Consider the following 23,821-nt stretch of genomic DNA (forward strand, 5'->3'; position numbering starts at 1 on the left):
TGTAAAGTCAAGCTTAGAATAAATAGATGTAGCAGTTCAAGTCTAAACGAGGGAATCTCTGTGCAATTATCATCTTTCCAGCCCAACCACTGCTGTTTCCAATCCAATGCAAATTTGGGAGTTTTTCATTTTTAGGTTTTTAATTATGTTTTGAATGTTACAAATTGATAGTTCAGACATCTGATATCTCTTTCCATTGTATTTGTTTTATGTTTATATCAATTTAGACGAACAATTTGTCAATTGAACATTGGTACCTTTCCTATTCGGAATGTTTGTCAACACAAAAACTGGCAAGGTAATTGTCTGTTTTAAAAGATCGTTTTTCTTGTCAATATAGTATATCTTTGCGTTCACAGCATCGACGGCAAACGATTTTATGTTTGCTGTTGGGTCTTTGAAGCTTTGTGAGGCGGTGGAAATGTTGTTTACGGAGGCAGTGTTGACGATTGCGAACTCCTTGTGAGTACTGATTACAATTCCTCTCTTGTACATCAGCGGTCTTTCCAAACGAATATGAAAAATATAGAATACCAGATTCAATAAAAAAAAATAAGTAATCAAATCTTGATAGTGTGATTGTTAAAAAGTACTAGTATATAATTACATCTACCAAGATCTATTTCCTCTATTTCTAACGGAAAGTTATAGTTAATTCATGGCTTAATAGAAACAGCCCGACAAAAATCTACACGCCACATTTATCGATTGGTCGAAATCTACAGCGGCGGCTGAAACTTACAAGAAACCAACAGGACTAAAATTGACACGCCCTGTTTATCGATTGGTCGACACCTAAAACGACCTTAGAAAACTGAAGGACTGCCCGATGATGATGTCAGAATCACTGGAGAGATTTGGCTGTTTCTATCTCGAATGAATCACCAAAGAAAGCATTTTATTGTTTAAATGATAGATAACCATTTGAACTAAACAAAATTATGTAATATTTATATTTCTGTATCAAGAATAGGTACAGCCTCTGGAATTCCAGAAATTAACATCATAACTATATACCCCAGATAAAGCATCAACTCCTTTTTCTTTCTAAATGAAGGTCATTCTGTAAACAAGTCTAATTTTTGTTTAGTAATATTATTTGCCACATTAGATACTCATATTAAAAAGAGTAATGCAACGTTCCATTTAACTATGCTTTGAAACTGTAATTAAAGTAATAAAAAGAAATATCGTTGTATCTACGCAAATTGACCGAGGTTCTTCACATAAAAAAGTTTAAGAACATAATGCATTGTTTTATAGTTCCACTCTTATGACCACAAATTTCCATTTAATTGCCCGTGGTATATAACTGATGCATTCACGGGTCATTTGAATAGAAAATCTTAATTGATTAATCATTGGGGCCATCACTCAGATCAGCTACAAGATAGCTTTTTTATAGTAAGTATTTCGTTTTTGAGTTTCAATATTTAAAACATTATCTATTTTGTGTCTGTCCACAGAACGAAACCTTTCCTCTGCCATTTTATCTGCCACTTTAAGATTTTACCAGAGTAAATATATATCCAAACCCTTTTGACTAATTATCTAATTTGTCCTTTCCATCAAACCCTGATAACTTTAATCATTCAATCTAGAAACAAAGACCATGCGACAAAATGGTTGTTACACGGTTACCTCGGTCGCGTAAAGCGCACCCTTGTCAAGCCGTGTAACAACCCTTACTTACCTTATAGAATTGACGTCCACTAATTGGATTCATATTGCTTCTATCTATCACCCTCCTGTTGAATCCATTATAATCACAAACCTCAAAAGTACTTCAAACTGCATCCGTCAGATACAAATTATCATTTTCTATGTCAATAGAAAGTGAAGGCACATGATTTTAAGGCCATTTAACACAATAACTGCTAAATTATATCTGTCTACTTACGCCTTGCTGATGCACCTATTTGGGTTATTATCAGAAAATAACATGATTCTACAAAGAAAAATTAATCAATTTAGTATAGAAGAACTTAAACATAAAAAACAAATCCAACTTCTTACTTAACGAGGCCGGGTCTAATTAGTTTTGCCCTAGATTTTTTAATGAAATTTTTTACCTGAATTTCTACTGATATAATTATTATTTTAAGATTAAAAAATAAGACATTTACCACACCGTTTGTTTAGGGGGTCATCTCAAAGTTTGTTTATCTTTAACACAGGACCCTATGGGATTTCGCTTGAAATGTATCAATTTTGCACATTTTTTTAAACTTCTGCCCTAGGGATTTCTTTTTCTGTTCTACATATTAAAGTTACTCCTAAAAGGCATCAAATTGTCAAAAAAACCTTTTACCTCCTGGTTTGTTCCAGGGGTCTCATCAAAGTTGATTTTTGTATGCCCAATTTCCCAGATTTGTCAGATAATGGCTATTTTTTATTTGACAAACGCGGAAAAGGTGATCTTTATAGTATTATTAAAGCATTCAGACATATCTAAGTAATAAAAAAATATATAACATCACATATTAAGGGTCATTAATATAAATTACATGGTTACCGTCTTGAAATATATGAATTAAGCTATATTTAGGCGGGTTAAGAAAACGTGACAGAGGGCTAGGCTTGCTGAACCCTCTTCACGTTTTCGACCCGAGCCCAAATATAGCTTATACTTCGAACAGTTATGTTTATTCCACAATATAACATTAATTTTACGCATTAAACGAGCCATTTTCAACAAATTTCGCTGAATATCTGCAGTTGAAACTATCGCGCCATGGCGTCAACCAAGCAAAAAGATGACGTCACAATACAAATGAAACGCTGCGCGAAAGCGTGCGTACTCGTTCTGTACTCGGCCTCGTTAAGCTTTAAAAACATTATCTAACCACAGGATCCAATGCAAGTCCGTTGGGTCTGTTCAAGTTGTCCTGTACGACGACCCTATAAAAATGCGTTTCCATAGTACGCGGGTTTCATAGCAACCCAATTGAAACGTGAGTAGCACCAATACAAGTTGTTGGATAGGTAATCAAAGACTATCTTCCGTGTATCGTCCGATTTTCGACATAAACTCGGTTGATATATCATAGGGGTCATTTTTGAAGATACTGTGGTTATGAATAGCTTGGATTTAAAACGAAATAGCTCTGAATACTACTTTTTGTTGCAATGCTCTTTATTTTTCCATTAAATAATTAGTAAGCTAGTGGAACCTATTTGACAGAGAGGATGGTTCCAGAACTCCAGAAATGATACCTTTTTCAATCGTTGAAGCTAAAAAAAACAGAGAAAAATCTTAACAATACCACAGCTGTATAAAATAAATATTCTTTTTAGTTTGAACTGAAATAACGATAACTAAGTGAATTTTCCGATCTCTAAAATATTATTCATATTCATTAAATTGTTTTTGCATTGTATTTTTCATTTTTAACTGAACTTTTACCAGGAAACGTTATTTTTTTCAGTAATATATTAGTTGTATCAAAACACGTCTGGTTTTAAAATGAAACGCAAAAACACAAAAACAAACTTTTTAATCTGAAGTGTTGCAGTTTTATTTTTAAAACGAGTTGGGTTTTTTCCTCCAAAATTATCAGATTACATAACAAAAGATTCAGAAAAAATATGATATCTTTCAGACATAAAATATTAATAATATGGCACCTGTTATATTGATCAACTATTCAAAACTTTAGAACAGCATGCCAATTTAAATCGTTTGTTAGGAGTCCATGTACTAAAAAAATAAATATCATTTTTTCCCTTTTCTCTCATCAGGTAAATATACCCATTATTTTTTTTTATTAAATTAATATCATGTCGATCAAACGATTCAGTAGTTGATGATATATTTAGAAAAAACATGGTATATCTACATAAAATACGAACCTTATAGATTTTAAAAGAAGACACCTGTTAGTGTTAGTGATGATTTATAAAAAATGAAATAATAGTGGTCGTAAAACGTCGACAAACATTTACAAGCATATCTTTAATGGTCTGAACAAAAACCAAAAGGATCTGAATGAATGTGATAAAGGCTTTCATCTTCATTTTTCACTGGCATACTGACTGATTTCTTTGATGATTTGTCTTTTAAAAGAAACATTCACATTATTTAAAATGTTAATTATTCAGTTAACAGAGCATGAAAGCAACCTTCAATATTTAAAACATGGTGGCTTCAGTATGCTACATTCAAAGTACATAGCTAACTTAGAAAAGGATTTATTCTATCATCTGTTGAACATCACAACTCTTTAAAATATGTCATTATATTATTTCTAGCTCATATTCCAGACACGTTTTTAAAGATGATGCATTAAGCTAATATTTATATTAAGTGGCCGGTATCTATTCACACATCATATTTCTTTTCACTAGTCTAATCACTATTTAGCTTACTTTAAAAATGTTGTCGACCAGATACACAGACTGGTAAGTTCATCGATTGTTTGAAAAACTGATGAATCTTGATATTGTTTTTTACATATCATTTTTTAAACCATCTTAATAGATAAATACAGCTTATTTCTTCAATAATTTTTTGTCTCTTCTTTAATCACGTATTAAAAACTATCGCATTTTTTGCGCCGTAAATTGCAGATTTTAAAACAAGAGGCCCTGTAGCTCCCAGGTAGTCCATCCAAATTTTTTTCAGACCGGGACCTTCTGACCTGCAGCTGCTGCTATTGCTACCAAGCTATATATATTCTAATTAAAATACATTAGTTTAATGTCGAACTTTTAATGCAAGACTTTTACTGCAAATGTTTCCCATTCAAGAGATCGTACTTACCTTATCGATAATCTGTCACATATGTATGATCGTCTGTTGCAGATGACATAACCAAAATGTATTGCGAGTAGCAGGGAAACAGAAATTATTTAGATTTCACGTTTTCAGTACAAAACAGCGGATAATCAATGTTAGTTGAAAAATTTAACCACAAAGAAAAAAAAAAAAATTCTGAGGGTTTTGATGACTTCATTCCTATCTCATCTCCCTCGTTAGAAGAGTTCATTTAAACGGTGTATAACTGTTTTGTACCACGACATAATGTTATCAATCAGGAACAAAGTGGCTTTTCAATTGGATGTCAGGCATGTTGTGACGATGAAAAAATGACAATAACAAACCGTCACCAATCTCAAACATCCATAAAACGAAATACAAATTCAAAGCAGAGCGTCCAAAAAGATAGAGGTAGATTCAGATGCCTAGGAGGAGTGAGCATCCTCCGCTGACCCGTCGTACGCGCCCTGTGCTCCTTGTCACAATAGGGCATGTCATAATCGAGGTAAATGTCAAAATCGGGAAAATGTCATTGTAGTGGAAACACAAAACGTTGATGAAATGGTTTGTTTTTGATGGTCAAAATAAAAACATTGAGCCAACACAGACTTCCATTACATTGAAGGTAGGAGGAGTGAGGATCCTCTGCAGACCGGTCATACCCGCCGTGTGTTCTTTGTAGTAATCGCGGGAAAAAAACCCGGAAAAGTCCGTAGACAATTATGTGATTAATAATGATCTAACAATTAGTATAAAAAACGTCAGTCAGCATGCGGCCAAGTAAGATTGAGCCTTCCACTTTTAGATGTAAGGGTGTCTGATTGATATTTTCCTTAAGAAACCTGATTTACTTCCTCTGTTTTTGTCGGTGTACAAAAAGTTAATGTGCATTGAGAGCAATCTTGAGATGTTACCATTGTTCAATTTCAATTGAACTTATTATTGACAGGTATTTGTATTTTTTTTTAAATCGCCAAAGGGTATTACGAAATAGTAACTTGGTACACACTGTAAAAATATATTGTTTAAACATACAAAGTATGTTTAATTGTTTATGTTTACAGTTCTATGTTTAACAGTAAAACTGGTTTCTCTCTTGTTCTGTAAAATAAATGAAAAACAAAAAGGCACATCAAAGTGCTAGGATAATGTCTGTTTTATCCGTTATATTTTTATATGTGTAATAATGGCATTCCATACTGTATTTACCTGAAAAAATGAATGGAAACTTCATAGAGTATTAAAATCGTTTATCATTTTACCCCATTTATAAAAATAAACTGTACAATTTTCATATATTTCACACTGGCAACCTTTGGTTAAAAAAATGTATATTTTACAACTATTTTCAAAATTGTAGGCGTAAACTATAATCATTTTTAATGAAAAATTTGAAAACCCTTAAATACAAAGATATTTAAACCCGTGAAAAAGCGATCATAAAAGCTATCATAATTTTATTTCGCTTTCTCTCCAGCATTGTAAATAGCATTGTAAATAATAGAAATATTCATCACTATTCATATGATAAACAATTCTACGAGTATCTATACTCTTTTTCTATTTCTATGATATATCATCACATTTTTTCGATAACTTATTGTTTTCATCATATCGCTTTTATTATCCCTTGAGTCGGTAGATTTTTCATTCTGGTTTCCTTTTCCCTTTCACATCTCTAAATTTCTATCAACTGTTTTGAGTATCGGTGATACTTGACTTGTATACGCGTTCGTCACTCTATCCCTAATATGATTATTGCCGCCAGACTCCATCATATTTTCTCCCCTTGAAGTGGGATCTATGTATCCTCCTGAAATCACATCGCCGCCCATTGAGCCATTGCTTATGTTAACCGGATCGAACACGTCTTCGAACCACGTGTAGCCGTAATCCGATCCCTCGTACAAACTGGAATATCCCTCTGACACCGGTCGTTTTCCCTCTCCATCGGGAGTAATATCGGTCTCTGTATCCATATTTGCAGGTCTGACTGTATTTATTTGTTGATTTTTCAGGATTTCTTGTGTTTTTCTGTTCAATGAATAAATCGTTGTCATAGATTTTGGAAATGGAAATAAATGAACTAAAAAATTGATATAAATAAAAATATTTTTATAAAACAAATCCTAAAGTATGAGGTTGGTAAAAAGTTTTATTCAGAAAAATATCTTACTGATTCTTTTTATTCCTCCAATACAAGCAGAAAACGCAGATTAGTGTTGTAATCAAAACAACTCCTACACCGGAGCTCAGTCCAACAATCAACATATCCGAAGCTTCATGATTCTTATTACCTGTTAATAGAGAAAAGAGAAGCATAACATTGTTTCAATTTATCATAGAATCTTTATTCTAGCCAGACAATAAATTAGAAACAAAATAATTTAAGCATAATACTGTTAAACGAACACAAAACTTGGAATACTTAAGACGTCTGTAAAATAAATACTCATATTAATTGATTTCTTACTTGTGCACAGATTTTCCATTGGTAGATTCCATGTACCATCCTCTTCACAAACTATGTCACCATAGTAGGATTTAACGTAGTGTTCTTTGCAATTAAATCCACACGATAAACCCACTTTTCGAGTGCAGTCAGATTTTAAAACAGCATTTGACTCAAAAAATGGACATAAAATATCTAAAACCAGAAACATTTTTGAAGTTTATCTTAAAGATGATTTGTATTTATAAAATGATTATTATTTTTTTAAAATATTAAGTACCATTGCTAATTGTGCCCATACAGGACGTGCAATTGGATTTGTTAAAAAAAAAATAAGTGATGAAATCCACTTACCTATACATAGTGTTTCTATGTCTGGTTCCCACTGACCAAGTGCATTGCACCTTACAGATGAGTTAGACACTTTCTTGAATCCGGGATTACATTCAAAGTCACATGATTCACCCAAATATGGTGGACAGTTAAGGAGATGTAGTTTGGAAAATGAGGACGGACAAACGTGAACTGTTGAAAGAATATAAAGCTTGATGCAATTTATTAATGATACATTTCAACTAAAAATTCATATTGTATTCAATAATACTTAATCACACCCAATTTTAGAGGATCAACCCGGATACGAATGGCAGTTAAGAAGTTGAAAGGAGCATTTGAAGAAAAAAAAGATGACATACATATGGCTACGTATGTTAAAAAGACATCTTTTTCAAAATAAAAAAAGGTCATTTATCTACCTCCTTTGCAGGTTTTCTGGTCAGGTAGAATTTCTACGTTATCTGGACAGCCACAAGTTCTTCCTGTTGGTGTCGGAAGGCAAAACGTGCTGCATAATCCGTTATTTTCCGCACAGAGTGAATGAACTAAAATGTTTATATTGTTTTTTTAGTGTTTGATATTGATTTGATAATAATGGATGAGAAGGTAAGTGTTTAAAAACAATTTTTTGATTTATGCGGGCTTATGTTCTTAAATAGGAAAAGGACAAAAGACTTTTATCGTATTCGTTTGGTTTGAGTCATTTATTTCTTCAGAAAATATGTTAGAGTTACCGTCCGTAGTATCGTTTTCCATGGATACAAATATGCCACTTAGTATCCCGAGCTCTGGATTGTTCTCCATGAATGGTACTCTAGCTCCTGTAGTTTTATGGATCTTCAATACTCGCCTTTTGAAGTTAAAGAAGGCAATTAGTATTGTTAAAATTTCATGTTAAATACTGAAATCTGATTGGTTTAGACGCAATTGATAATCCGTTCTATTACCCTCAGCGGAAGCGACAGACTTGCCAACGGGTAACACAACGAATTGTTATATGCGCTTAAATTATGCGCGTATGGTTCGACGAAGAATTCACGTCATTTCTACATAAAAGCAACTAAGTTCTCTTTAAAATTAAAATATTCAGTATAAAATAAAATAGTGCCTGTTTGGAATGTTAACATTTGAATTTGACACCCCTCGAAAACCATTGTCAACATCCACTTAGCGTAGGTTGACAATGGTTTCTCGGGGTGTCAATTTCAACTGTTAACATTCCAAACAGGCTCTATTTAAATATTGGCATGGTTCACTATTGATCAAATGCATGTGATACATAAATCTTATATATTATTAACTCAGTTTATACATCCGTTGTTTAAACTGAATTCTCAGTTTTTAATTACCTAACATTTGAAAAAAACAAATTTACAAAATAAACTTTTTTTAAAGCGACACTTTAAAATATATTGTTATGATCATTATGAAGCAAAATGCCGTGTGGATATTGTTATTTCCTTTCTCGTTGATTTAATTGTTTTAACGTAAAAAAAAATTGTTACACTTACTGACGTTTGTAACCTGTGTAATAAACATAATCCCCGTGTACAAAAATACTCCTCATGTGAGAAAACGAGTCGACTGCTATAACCTTCCGGTCTCCACCATTCAAATCGGACGTTTCTATGTAGTCAAGGTAACCTTCAATCCAATATAATCTTTCGGCTAAATCATGAGTAAAAAAAGAATTAGTAGGACAAAGAATTTATGAATAAAATGGACGATTACTTAGCAGAGATCATCAAAGGAAACAAATTACATAAGGACAGCTTTAATAGGAGTACCTGTAAAATCTATGGCTACGCCGTTGGGCCAATATGCATGAACTGTAACAATATATTGGATCGATGTTCCGTCCATATGTGCTCTACCAATACGTTGAGTTCCTAGTTCCGTCCAAAAGATAAACCTTTTCAATCGAAACAAGATATGTTTAATTAATTATGGTAGCTTGCCTTCTTTTTATTTATATGAAAATTATTGTTTAACAGCATTTTCGCAGGGACCATGTGTAATTTAAAACCACAAGAACAAAATGTACATGTACCTACATTTTGCCATAATTTCGTCATTCTTAAAGTAATATGACATCAGGTTTTTTACCCATATCAAAAAATATAAAATTGTTGTAATAAAAGGCCTAATTTTCATTATTTATTATGATTAATTCTATACTTGGTCAGAACATTCCATACGAGGCTTGAGCTCTGCTCTCACCCCATATGAAATTAACTGACCACGTATTAACAATTGTAGGTTAGCTATTAACCATTTGACTGATAATGCCATGCCTACTGAATTTTGATTAATGTTTTAATGAATCAACAGCTTCAGTAATCAAGCATTAACAAAATTATAATATTGAAAATGAAACATATTTAGATTTGCTACTTGAAAAACTTTTTCTACGAAGAAATTAATGAAAAAATATTTCCGATAATGGAATGTGAATATAATAATTATTATCTCGGAACACTTTGTAGAATTAAGGAATATATTTAAACATATTTTTTTCTCGAATTACTATTTGTAGAATTTAGGAGATAGGTAAAGATTAAAATACTCTCTTAAGTATTATAAACAGACCAAAAAGGTAACAATCCTCACAGAAAAAACATTACCACCTGATGCATTTTGTTGACTTTGCGTGCTATCTTTATGCTTACATAAAGCACTAAAGAAAGCATTATTTGTTAAGCACCTCATATAGTTCAACTAATAGATTTTTTTCTATACTTTTATCAACATTTCTGGTAAGGGGGAGGGGGCAAGAGAAATTAAAAGATTATGTACCACAATAACGAAGACATATAACTACTTCAAAGTAGTTGTTTTACAGAGAATCAATAGCTAACAATTGTACATATTTCTAATTAAAATCAACGAATGAGAAACTTGTTTTTATTATACATTTTATGATTTGCCCGGGCAGCATCACATGGCAATCACAGAAACGTTTTATTAGCAATAAACGTTAAATAGTAAAATAAATAATAAATAAAAATAATCGTTTTTTAAATATGATGATGACGTATTACATACCGCATACATGTACTATTCATTCTTTAAATATCAGAAACAAAGGAGAAAACTTTCGCCCAATACCTCTTTCTCGTTACCGTTTCACACATTCCGATATGTTTAAACATATAATCTGACTTTTCAATCACTTACCCTTTTGAAGAATAAAGCGCGATACTTCTTGGGCCCTGGACACCGGTGAGCAATGTTTTCTGTTCTAACGTCTCTTGATTTAAAACTCTAATGGAATCTGGTTCCGGTGATGTCACTGCCGCAAAGTAGATGTTTCCTGTTGAATGGTCGAGAGCAACACTTTCCGAATATCGAAACCCTGTAGCCAAAAAGAGGATCCTTTAATGAATAGCTACATTTTTTGACACTTAGCTGAATTAGCATTTTATATCTCTAGAAAAATCTATACTACTATATTAAAATAATACAGTCTATTCTTTGAGCTTTAATACCGACTAATCGAAAGAGTACTAGATTTTACAATTTTGCGCATGCGCATTACATTCACGTTAAATCACGGAAGGCTCTTTAATTTATGTTTCCAAAATATGACATTTGTATGGATAAACTCAGAAACGATATTAAAAATACGTATAAATTTTCAATGAAACCGAAAATTTGTTTTATATTCATCAAAGGAAATACGGGAGATAACCCTGACTCAGTGCATTTAATATGAAAAATCCCGAGAGTTCCGAATGTCAACATTGTGTGTAAATTCAAAGCGAGAAAAAAAGTTGGTGAAAAGTGTTGAATTCTTCTTTAGTATGAATTAAAATATTTACAGTCTCAAAATGTTTTTTGGTGAATAATTTGACTGTTAATTATTTAAAATGCGGCTTCATTAATTTTCCCAAAATCGTTTCGGAGCGATTCTGCAACTTTTTGATGCGTTAATACGGGTGTACATATCGGAGGCGTTTTAACTGTGGTGAAGGCCCGTCCCAAGGTTTTTCAGTTAGATTTTTCTATGCAGAGTGTAGTGAAATTACTAGCATTATTGTAGGCTTAAAGCTTGGTTATGTAATGGTCAACAATACGGCGTGTCGATGTACATGTATCTATTTCGTAAATGTTCGATATCATATGTTATATGTAAACCCGTACATGCATGGGTCAAAGTCTAGTATGTATAAAAAAAAAACATAGGTCAGCAAATATGTTGAGGGAAAATAGTAAGAAAACACACCGGTGCAACAATCAAATTGCTACTTTAAATTGCTTTTTTAAATATAAATAAAATAATAATATTTTTATAAAACACACACATTTAAATATTGTAAAAATTGAAATTAAGACATAGCTACGAATCAATCATGAATAAGAATATATCATGGATCAGTTTATTTGTTTTACCTGCAGCATATGTCTTTATTTTACGTTCTCCGTGAAGTGGAACAGACATCACTTTTGAGGAAAATCGATATTTCGAGGATGTGAAAAAGACTGTCTGTGTTGATTTGTCAAAGGCTATTCCAGAGGCCCCAGTTGCATTGATAGGTATTTTGTTTAGCTCCCCAGTGTCAAGGCTAACTTGAAGGATTCTGTCGTGTGTGCTATCGGTCACAAGTACAAAATTGCTTTCAAAGACGCCTAAAATACAATATATATATGAAAGGTTAAATCGTGAAAATCAATCATTAACATACACTTTTATATATACATGCTCTAAAAATGTTATTTTTGTATTGTTGTTTTAAGAATATTTTTTATGTATTCTTGATATTTTAATGACTAAATAAGTGAATTATTAGGATTTGTGTACCAAACTTCACTTTTGGTCTTATTTTTCCGAATGTAAAAGTAGACTTACTGCTGTTACACGTTCGTGAATCATTTTGTAATTGAAGACCCACGTCACACTCGCACCTACAACCTTCTTGTTGAGGAACACATATCCCCTCGCACCCACCATTAAAGCGCTGACAGGTTCCTTTAAATATTATCGAATAGAGTAAATTTAAAAGTATTCTTTTTGTTGAGTGTTTTAAATTCAATAACTTACATTTACATGTGTACCTGTTAAATTCCTCTGTAGGTAAGGATCATATATTACCACGCCAGTTGTATTTTCTTGGATAGGTAACAAAGTTTGATGTGTCTTCATATCCTTCAGCCCAAAATATAGGTGTTCTTTTAACACCCATACAAAGAAATCCTTTTAAATATAGTAAACAGATTTTTTTTCAAAATTGCACTTTTTGCTCGAATCAATTTCTTATATCATGTAAATTATGATACCTTATATGAAAATCCATAGGCGGCCTCAATGACTAAGTTGTGTGTTTGGACATCCAATCCATTACTCAAACAACTCTTTATTAACACACCATCGGACCAATATAACCTGTGTTGCAAAGTTTTAAATTCTAAAGATAATGAAATTTATTAAGTGACAATAACATCAATTACGAGCTACCAGTGAAAAAAGATTCCCGAGTAATTTTGCGAATGTAAACTGTAACATCCTATTGAAATTCTATGTAACCCACTGCAGCAATAATCATGACTTTCAGAAACAATAGCAGCCTTTATATTTGAATTGATATTGCATGTGTTCTTATGTCATGTCCTTATATATACACATAAACAGGTTATCTTAGGTATGCATTCCAATATCACATTCTTATATCAGTAAATACTCCATTTCATTGTAGTTTTCATTGAAGTTTGCTTGATAATTGTAAGTTGACGTAAAATAATTTAATGTTGGTGGTTTAAAAAAAACAAGACCTATTGCTCGTGACATCATAGTTTAAAGTTCTCGGAAAGGTCAACTCTTCTGAGGTCTCCAAAGATTTCGGTGATTCGCCATTCCAGTTTCCGCTCATAATCAAAGAAGGCGATCCAGATATCCAATACAACTTTCTAAAATATTTTTGTTCATAAAAATTACAAAACAATGAAAGAAGTGGAAAAAATTCAAACATATTCAAAATGTACCGCAACGAACCCTTCTTCTGGATTAATTGTTAAAGACTCTGCATACTCAAGTTCTGAATATATAGACGACGTATTTCCCAATTCAAGACTAAATGAGAGAATCTCGCTGGAACCATCATTTATCCAGCCCAACAAATGTTGGTTCCAGTCTATAATCAAATCTGCAAAAATAATCATTAGGTTTTTATTGTTGTGATCAATACACAGCCATTATAAAATCAGATTTGGTTTTTCGTTAATAAAATATATCATTTTTTGTTTGGTAGGCAGATATACCTTTTCCGCTCCGCATGTTAGTCAACACACTTTTTTGCTGAGTTCTCATGTCTATTTGTTTTAACGCACCGCTGTTTTTGTCAATATAGTATATCTTTGCTTTGACAGCATCAACGGCAAACGATGTTATGTTTGCTGTTGAGTCTTTAAAGCTTTGTGAGGCGGTGGAAATGTTGTTGATGGAGGCAATGTTGACAAATTCAAACTCATTGTGAGTACTTATCAAAATTCCTTTTCTGTACATCAGGGGTCTTTCTATAGAAGCAAAATAAAATTAATGTTATATCTTTGTTATTTTAAAAACAACCATCTGAACAGATTTATGTTTATACACACTATGACACTTTGTTTCTTTATTTTGAATACATACTTTCCTTGAATTTAAATATGTAATCAATAGTATTATTTTAACTTTTTTTTTATTGGAGGAACAGTTGTTAATAGACATGTCGGTACTTTTAAAACATTCGATACGACTTCAAATTTCAGTGTCGAGTGTTTTTATAATGTTTTATTTCTTTAAAAATAAAACTGACATCGATTTAGAAATCCTATGCAAAAAAACTTTTCCACACTTATTGAAATTTTGTCATTAAAATATTAAGTATTACCACTATTTAACTTTAATAAACTTCTTTATCCATTTCGTGTTTTTTTAAATAATGATATTTTATACAGATTAAAATTTTATGACTTATGCTGGTCCTTGCTTTTCTATAAAAAAAAAAGGAAGACTTTATAGGCATCTTAATTTAGTTAAAAATGTCATCACCATAACTAAACCGGCACTACATAACTTAAACGGTGCAACATTTCAAACATCTTAGGATACGCCCTGTTCCAAGATTAGGTTTAAAGTAGCAAGAAATAATTAATTTAATGAAACATGTGAATTTCATTAGCAACATTAGGTATACTTTTGCAAGATCTTTCATCATCTGTCAGGTCGTATCCTTCGTAGCATAAACAGGTCGGACCTGATGGAGTGTTCACACAGATTTGTCCACAGTGTTTTGAGAAGCAGGGATCTATATACATAAATATTCAGACAATAAAAACGAGATGAAGTACTTTAAAAAGTCTCTTAAGCAATGCAAATAACGGGAAACATATTTCTATATATATATATAAATATATTTATTTATAAAATCATAATTATAATAATAAAAAAGTAAGTGTACATGGTATTTCAATTATATTACACCTGAAATAAATTAAGTTTATCAAATTGAGTGTCATTTTTGGGAGTTGATTTTATCTGGCAAACCGAAACTGAAACAGTGTTTGGACCTAAGCACAAATCAGCACCGCTGACAAGAGTTAGTTCTTGAAAATAATCGATAAATTCGATGTAATGTACGCTGAAGCATTTTTTAAAGGAAACTTATTTATAAATACCGGTACCTAAGAAATAGTCAGATTTTAAATAGTACGAACAATTTAGAAGTGTTTTGCAGTTGTATGTATTCCTACGCCATAGTTCAATATAGTCTCGTTCAACCATCGGCTGTCTCTGTACATCTCCGACAAACAGAGAGTCAGTCTATATCTAGAGGTCGCATCATCAAACTATCACGTGGTATCTCTTACTTGTCGGAGATTAACGGAGACAGCTGAGCATCTGGTTGAACGAGACTAGAGTTCATTATTGGTTGGATCCATACACTTTTTGAAATATTTCGAATACCGATACATAGTTTGATGAAATCAATTCTATTTTTCAATATAACACAACATGATTCTTAAGAGATTTTCTAGAAATTATTCTCGAAACATTCCGAGAATCCAAATTATGAAAATGTGCTTAATTCAAATAGAGATTAAAAACTACTTGCCAAGCAAAATAACATATCGTTGATTTTAAGATAAATAATAATCTATAAAATCAACTTCCGTCAGTACTTCAGTACTTTGACTAAGAGAGTTCTTACCTGGAAGATTTGGAAGATTTTCTGTGTCAAAAATAGCTAGAGCAGTCGGGATTCCTGGGTTAAAATTTACATTATAACTGTATACACCAGAAAAAGCATCGATTCCTCTTACAAGTCTTTTCCCCTCGCTCACTAAATGTAGGACATTCTGTAAAATAGTATTAGTTTTCCTGAAATATATATCATGTCATATTCAAAAATGCACAAACTGCATACAAGGAATGAAAGATAAAATATTCTAATTATTGTTATATATTTTGAAGATTGATAGGATACAATTAAAGTAACCCACCATAAGGCGTAATAAAACTATTTTCTTTCTTACCTTTACGTTGTAATTTGAATTTGTAGAAGGGTAAATATTCTTTTAATTAAAAGAAAAAACAAAATAAATTAACGAAAACAATATACTACCTTGTAGAATTGAATTCCACTCATAGGGTTCATATTAGATCTTACTATCACTCTTCTGTTAGAACCATCGTAATCACAGACCTCGGCAGTATCCTTTACAATGTCTACCCAATACAATTGGTTACTTTCTGTGTCAATAGCAAGGGATGGAACGTGTACTATGCCATTGAACACAATAACCGTTGAATTCTCTCCGTTCAGCGACGCTTTCCTGATGCGACCATTAGGGTGGTTATCAGAAAAGAACATAATTCTACAAAGAAAAGTCAATAAAAGTAGTATATTAGAACTTTTTTATTTGAATTTGAACAATCATTTGTATACAACAAATTGATTACAACAGCTTTAAGTACATTTACTTTAAAGCAAAATTATTTACTGGAAGAGAGAGAGAGAGAGAGACAGAGAGACAGAGAGAGAGAGAGAACAGTAGTTTGTTGAACATGAGTTAGAAATTGATTTAAAGCTTTATATAATCTCTATACAGAGTCTGCTATAATTGTTCAGTTAAGTCTATTAACAATAAAAAGCCAAGTTTACATAGTATATAAGAAATTATCATAAGAAACAATTTAAACTTAGCTTTTAAAAAATATTTACCCATTCACGGGATCCAATGCAAGTCCTTCGGGTCTGTTTAAGTTGTCCTGTAGGATGACCTTATAAATTGATACATTTCCATTGTATGCCGGCTTCATAGCAACCCAGTTCAAACGTGAGTCACACCAATACAAGTTGTTGGATAGGTAATCAAATCCAATCTGCCCCGTATCGTCTGATTTTCCATAAAACTCTGTTGATAACTCATACGAGTCGCTTTTGAGAAGACTGTAGTTATGAACAGCCTGGATTTGGAACGAAGAAGCTATAAAGGCCACTTTTCTCTTAGGATCAGTCGCAATGCTTCTAATATTTCCATTTAGATAATATGTCAGGTAATTAAATCCGTTACCATTTTCGGGTATTTTCGGAAGATTTGACAATGAAGATGGGTTCCGAACACCATAAATGATACCTTTCTCAAATGCATAGGCTAAAGGAAGGCAAAAATACACATATATTAAATTGTTTAACTGTTTTGAATGTAATATGTTATTTCCTAAGACAGAATCATGAAAACACACAAGCTTTCTCTATTCTACTAAATGATTAAGCTAACAAATTGAACATTTTCCGATCTCAAAGATTATTGTATAAACTTCTACTGTTTATGCTTACTTTGAAGGTAAATTAAAAGAACGTATTTCGTATCGATTACTAAGTATCAAAACATGCATTTACCAAATTAGACCAGTGGTAAAAATCGTTATCATTACAAAGATAGAATTGCCCATTATCTTAGATGTAAGTTTATTGCATTGATAATATATGTAATACACGTGCAAATAATAATTTTTTGTTTGTACAAAACTTTATAAATTAAATAATGTTAATTGAAAACGTTGAACATTTTTATTACAAACATACCTTCAAAGATCTGATCAAAAAACAGTACGATGTGTAGAACAGTACTTAGGACTTCAACCTTCATTTTACTCAATAAGAATGGCCAATTTCTTTGATATTTTTTCATTTTAAGGAACCTTCAAATTTTCATAATTGATTCAGCAAAGCATTAAAAACATTGGCATATATATAACGTGAAAGCCATTTCTATCATCTAAAAATGTACTTTAATGTACAATGCAAGAAGTGAAATTGACAATATTTTTTCATCCATTATACATAAACTTTTCCGTTAATATGACATTAAGATACAAAAAATGTACATCTTATTCATAAAACGGATGGATTTAAAAGATTTAATAAGATTATGCTTATGTTTAGAGGATATTTCGTTTTTAACAACCATGCTCCTCGTTTCGTATCACTGACATACCTGACTGGTTGGATGGCTTTATAGATGGATATGGCTTGTTAGAGGGATTACTAAATTTATCGCTTCTTTGATGAATGCTTATAACATTAATGTACAACCATTTGAGAAAATTACTCCAACTACATGACAAGGGATTGATCAAAAAATAGCAAAATATTTACATTAAACAATACCTTTGAATCAGCGTACCAGTAAGAATGAATTAAAGGGACTGTGGTAGGATATGATCGCAAAATTATAAAATCATTTTTTCTCATTGCAACGTCTAGAACATTTATCTTTTTAAGATTTGCATGTAATACATCAAGTTTTAAGTGGAATAAGGAACATGGAATTCTTAGTTATATATACAAAACTCAAGTCATGGCATTTGTTTACAGATAATGTTAATTAACGGAATTACTACATGTATTTTATAATTTTATCGTGTTTATAGATTTTTTTGGGTTAAAAAAAATTTGGATGGAACTTTTCCCAAAAAAATATTTATGTAATTTACAAGCCTTGCTTACACTACAATAAGAGTTTTCTTTCGTATTCCGTTTATTAGTCAGCTAATTCCTTTATTATTTGGTCGAAAATTTGACATGATTAACTTAACCATTTGAGACAAAACAAATTTTTGTAAATTTTGTAAAAAAAAAAATTATTGTAAAAATGTTCATCCAAAATCGTGTCGAAGTCATCTTAAAGGAAATCTTTTTGTAAAGTATGGTGGCATGGATCTGCAACTTACATTAAAACTTTATCATGTGATATCAAATAAAAAATATAAATTTGTTGTGTGCGACGTTTGCGGACACATTTTCCTTCTTTAAAAAAAATTAAGAAAATGTGTTTTTTTAATCATCATTTTTATTAAATCTTAGAAGTATACCAAATTGTTAAAGTCATAATTCTTTTTGGAACAAGATAAAAGTGTATAACTTGGTACTTTATATACACACGTATTCCAAATGGAATATGTGCATTTTCATGAGATATAAGCAACCTTTTTAATGCAAACATTGAATAAACTGTACATTCCTCTTTGTGATGGATGCTGAAATGATATTTTAGATTTTATTACAATTCAACGATTTCCTAATTCATTGTTGCGTCATTTATCACACATCAATCGTAATGTGTATTAATATGCTCGACTTAGAATTGTAAACATCCAGTTTATATATAGCTAGAAACTACCTATGTCTGAGGTAAAAAAAAAAAAAGATGATAAAGTTTCAAAATTGTTAACTAAAGAGACAATCAGTAGGGTAGTGCTGAGGGTATGACTATCAAAGAGCCATGACAAAAAATAAGAATTTACATCAAGTGGGCCCTACAGAGTGATTGTTAAATATCAAAATGAAAATCCTTTGCTCTGATTAGAATACAGCAAAACATGTACGAGTGCATTTAGCAACAAACGCAGTCGAGTGTTGGAAATACATGTTAAAATGAAGAAAAATGTTTTCCGTGTACGTTATTTCCATTTTATGTTATGATCGAGTTCTGTCATTTGATTTTTTATGTGATAAGGTAACCACATCACTTAATATGGGGATATCAGATTGCAAAGACGTGATGAAGGCTCTATCGATGGATCTTTCAATTACAATATAAGTGGGTCCTGTTTCATTAAAGGACAATTTATATGTTTTCCTATGTTACGTACAACTTGAAGAATCATTTTGATTAACTGATATGGGTGTGGTTTGTCACGGAAATAAAGATTTTTGAAACGACATCTAAGGTTTGAAATATGGAACTATTTGAATGTCGACGTTTACTAATGGTTTTCCGGTTGATTTATGCCAAAAAGGACGGTGATCAGGTGGTACAGTATCAAATCAAAAACTTTTCTTAACAGACAAACAGTCTGTTTGAGTTTCTGAAATTTTTAATTTTAAAAACTGTTTTTCTTTGGAATATTATAACATTAAACAGTTGGTCAATAGTTAACCAAACCATTGTCTAACAGATACCTGCAGAAAATGAGCTTTATTATTTCAAATCGTGCTTTTTACAATTTATTCATTTTCTACAAAGTACTAGACAATACCTCTCTGAATTTTGTTTTAAACTTGAAACCCTTTCAGTTCATGGACAAGTTCAGAAATTCGACAATCCGTGTAAAAAAAAACATTATAACTCGGCTTTCAGAAAAGTGTTTTTGCTTATATTTTTCCCACGAGAACCAATAGTATGTAATAAATGTTAAACATCTTTTACTATCAAGTTTCACGATTTCTTTAAAAAAATTACAACATCCATGAAATTGCATCACAAGAAGATTCTCCTGATTACCACTAGTCCATCCACACACATTTAAATGTCCAATCCGTTGAGTGTCAATTGGTCGGGAATTTTCTAATTAGAGTCGGTTCAATTGGTCAGATTTTGGTCTTCAGTTCAATGTGCCACGTAGACCATGATTTTGACAAACTTAAATCAACCATATTTGAGGTTGCTTTCAATAAAGATATAGCTGCTTAGGCAAAAAGTTCTTAACCCCAGTTTACAAGATTTTTTCTCTATAATTTCCTATGTAAAAATCCAATCGTGATTTGAATACATTAAATCCATTACTACATAAAGCTGCTTACAAACAAATTAAATGGGTTTGTAAAGAAAAGTTAAATATGTTTTCTCTATATTTTCCAATGTTAAAATTTGACCCACTCATCCCCATTGTTGCATAACTCTATCTCCGGGATCATGATTGAAACAAACATAAATTCACCCTACCTGAGATTGCTTTCATACAAGTTTCAACTTTTCTTGCCAAATATTTTCTGAGAAGCCTTTTTTTTTTCTTACTACTTAATTACTTAACCCTAAGATTAAAAAAAAAGTTTTTGAGAAGATATAGACAAAATAAGAACTATATTGTTTAATATTTTAGTTGACAAATTGTTTTTAATAATCAATTATTGGACATGCAGAATAGTTAGATTACGGACACTTCATCAATGTCATTATCCACTTCTTTTCTCTCGGCAGAAGGCCTGAGATATTCGTCTGCTGCATCCAACACAAATCCACCATACACATCAGGATCATAATGTTTATCGAACTCCATATAACCCAAATCTTTGAAGTTCATTTCATCTAGTGTGGCATATGTATCTTCTTCAGGTGCATTTTCTTGGTGGGTAATGTATTGGTTTTTTCCGTATGCTTTAATTGTATCCTCCGCTTCTCTCTGCATCCTATTTAAATAACAAAAAAAACTGTAAACTGTATATTATTCAATTTCAAGAATTATTTTACAAAAACGTTCTAGTAGGAACATATTGATAATTTGAAAGAAGAAAGATCGTTGTATCACATGCACCCTGCATCTGCTCAGTGTATTTATTGCACATGTACAAAATGTTATGTGCAACAAATAAATCATCATGTAACGATTATTGTATAGATTTAGACAACACTAACCTTTTTCTGGTCTTCATCCTTTTCAGACAAATGACAATGACGATGATGATGATGATGATGATGAGTACCAAACCGCCAACACCTGTACTCAATCCTATGGTCAACTGGTCTCCATCAGATTCGTTAGTAAACTCCTTGGCTACAATTAACTCTATATTTTATTCATGTTTAACTTTATGAAACACAAAGCAAAGCTTAGACAACAAAGCTTTTAACAAAACTGTAGTTTTAACTAAAACATACATTTTTCGTATTGTGATAATTCTATTATTCAAAGTTGACATCGCAAAGTTTATCTCTCTCACTATTTAGTGTGTTAAATTTTTTAATATTAATTTTACACACTAACGTTCGCAAAATTCCGTGGAGTTTGAAATATTTTTTGTCTGCCACTCTCCATTTTCAGAGCAAATTATGTCATCGCTGAGTAATGGTGAATAGTATTCCTTGCATGTTATTCCACAGGATTCACCAATCCTACGTGAACAGCCTGGTGCCAGTGCGGCGTTAGGCAATGATGATGAGCAGAGAATTTCTACAAATAATTCAACGACCTCATCATATCTCTCTCATTCAATTTGTTTCTTTGCTTTCCCTTAACATTATTTATCTTGTTTTATCTCTATTCCGATATATTCTTCATTCTGTCTTTTGTTTTAAAATGAACAATATTCAAATGTACTGAGATAATTAACAAGTAGGAAAACACATTACCCTCACCTGAACAGAGTGTTTCCGTTTCGGGATTCCATTGTCCCAGTGAATCACACGTGACATTTACTTCTAAAATTCGTTTAAATCCTTCCATGCATTTGAACTCGCATGACTCTCCAGAATATGGAACACAATTCAAGAGCTCTAAACTAGGCAGAGAAGTAGGACACACAGGGACTAGCAAGTACACAAAACATGTGAATATTTTAGTTGCTATCTACTCACAAGTTTTTGTCATATTTATTGTCGGTAAAAATGAGATTGCCACTTACCTCCTTCACAAGTTCTCTGGTCTGATAAAAGCTTTACATTGTCTTGACAACCACATGTTCGTCCAGAAGGAGTTGGAAAACAGAAGGTACTGCAAAGTCCATTGTTTTGAGCACAGAGTTGGTTCACTAGGACAACAGAATTAAAATGATGTACTTTAGTCATCTCTGACCGTATCTCAAATTACGCAAGTTACAAATTATGATATATTTCACTTGGTCACGATTTGAACTGTAAATTTGTTCACGATTAGAGTTAACCTTCAAATTTATATTTTATATATACTTAAAACCCAATGGCTGGCTAACATTAAAAAAATGTTTGTTGACCACTGGCAAATTCGCAATAAAGCATCGCTATCATAAAAATGAAAAAAAGGATCATGTAAAATACGACCCTAAACTCAATTGATATCTGTGTGAACTCAATTATCTTTTCAGAGTGGTATGTGTCTGCACTATGCGATAAGAATGTTTATTGCCATAATATATATTATCATCATACTTTTATTTTAAAAATACTAAAATCTGATTGGTTTAGACGCAGTTGGTAATCCGCTCTACTACCCTCAGCTTTAGCAACATACTTGGTAACGGGTAACACAACGAATTGTTACATGCGCGTAAATTATGCGTGTACGGTTCGCCGTAGAATTCAATTCATTTCTTTATAAAAGCAATAAAATTTTATTTGAAACTAAAACATTCAGTATAATAAAATAAATGGTGCCTGTTTGTGAGGGTAACTGTTGAAAATGACACCCCTCAAAAAGCATTGTCAACCTCCGCTTAGCGTCGGTTGACAATGGTTTTCTCGGTGTGTCAATTTCAACAGTTATCCTCCCAAACAGGCACTATTGATATATTAACATTTCCATATGCGAATAAATGTAATGTCAATTGTATTTTCAACGACTAATCGCTAACTTGTGAAATTTTTGTAACTATTGTCGCCTGAATAAACAACTCGGTACAAGAATCAAGCATCTAACACCTTGGCAATTCAAATTAAAAAAACAGGTGTTAATTACGTACGGGGGTTTCGAGAGGAAAAAAATAATAGATTATAAAAAATGGGACTATAGTTTGACTTCCAGGGATCAAGGGTTTCGAGCCATCAAGAGTATATGTTAAAGGATATATTCTTCAAAACATTTTTAATTTCCAATCGTGACCATGTCCGTTAGAGTTACCGTCTACGATATCGTTGTCTGTATAAACTTTAACACTGCCAATAACCCCCAGCTCTGGGTAGTTCTTCATCACTCTTGCCTCTGCTTCTGACGTTTTATTGATTCTTACGACTCTCCTGTTGTAGAATTTATTTTAGAATAATATGTCTCGCATTGACAAAACATAAGTCTAACTTACAAAATTGTTTACGTATAAGTT

At 31.9% G+C, this 23,821-nt stretch overlaps 1 protein-coding gene across 1 annotated transcript in view; it reads right to left on the minus strand.

Moving 5' to 3' along the window:
- Positions 1 to 6,610: 6,610 nt before the first annotated feature.
- The window catches only part of LOC128155466 (low-density lipoprotein receptor-related protein 1-like), a 40,999-nt gene continuing 23,788 nt past the window's right edge, over positions 6,611 to 23,821 (minus strand). Inside the window, exons 34-51 of the mRNA XM_052817172.1 lie at positions 23,623 to 23,738; positions 21,552 to 21,585; positions 20,972 to 21,220; positions 16,193 to 16,400; positions 15,734 to 15,881; positions 14,720 to 14,830; positions 13,803 to 14,057; positions 12,397 to 12,516; positions 11,940 to 12,176; positions 10,725 to 10,902; positions 9,335 to 9,459; positions 9,059 to 9,215; positions 8,282 to 8,397; positions 7,967 to 8,092; positions 7,566 to 7,736; positions 7,233 to 7,406; positions 7,004 to 7,056; positions 6,611 to 6,793 (exon numbers count right to left, since the gene is read on the minus strand). Of these exons, the coding sequence (XP_052673132.1) occupies positions 6,611 to 6,793; positions 7,004 to 7,056; positions 7,233 to 7,406; positions 7,566 to 7,736; positions 7,967 to 8,092; positions 8,282 to 8,397; positions 9,059 to 9,215; positions 9,335 to 9,459; positions 10,725 to 10,902; positions 11,940 to 12,176; positions 12,397 to 12,516; positions 13,803 to 14,057; positions 14,720 to 14,830; positions 15,734 to 15,881; positions 16,193 to 16,400; positions 20,972 to 21,220; positions 21,552 to 21,585; positions 23,623 to 23,738 (2,761 nt within the window). The remainder of the gene's footprint in view (positions 6,794 to 7,003; positions 7,057 to 7,232; positions 7,407 to 7,565; positions 7,737 to 7,966; positions 8,093 to 8,281; positions 8,398 to 9,058; positions 9,216 to 9,334; positions 9,460 to 10,724; positions 10,903 to 11,939; positions 12,177 to 12,396; positions 12,517 to 13,802; positions 14,058 to 14,719; positions 14,831 to 15,733; positions 15,882 to 16,192; positions 16,401 to 20,971; positions 21,221 to 21,551; positions 21,586 to 23,622; positions 23,739 to 23,821) is intronic.

The sequence above is a fragment of the Crassostrea angulata genome, chromosome 7, assembly GCF_025612915.1.
Source record: "Crassostrea angulata isolate pt1a10 chromosome 7, ASM2561291v2, whole genome shotgun sequence".
NCBI classification, from domain to species: domain Eukaryota; kingdom Metazoa; phylum Mollusca; class Bivalvia; order Ostreida; family Ostreidae; genus Magallana; species Magallana angulata.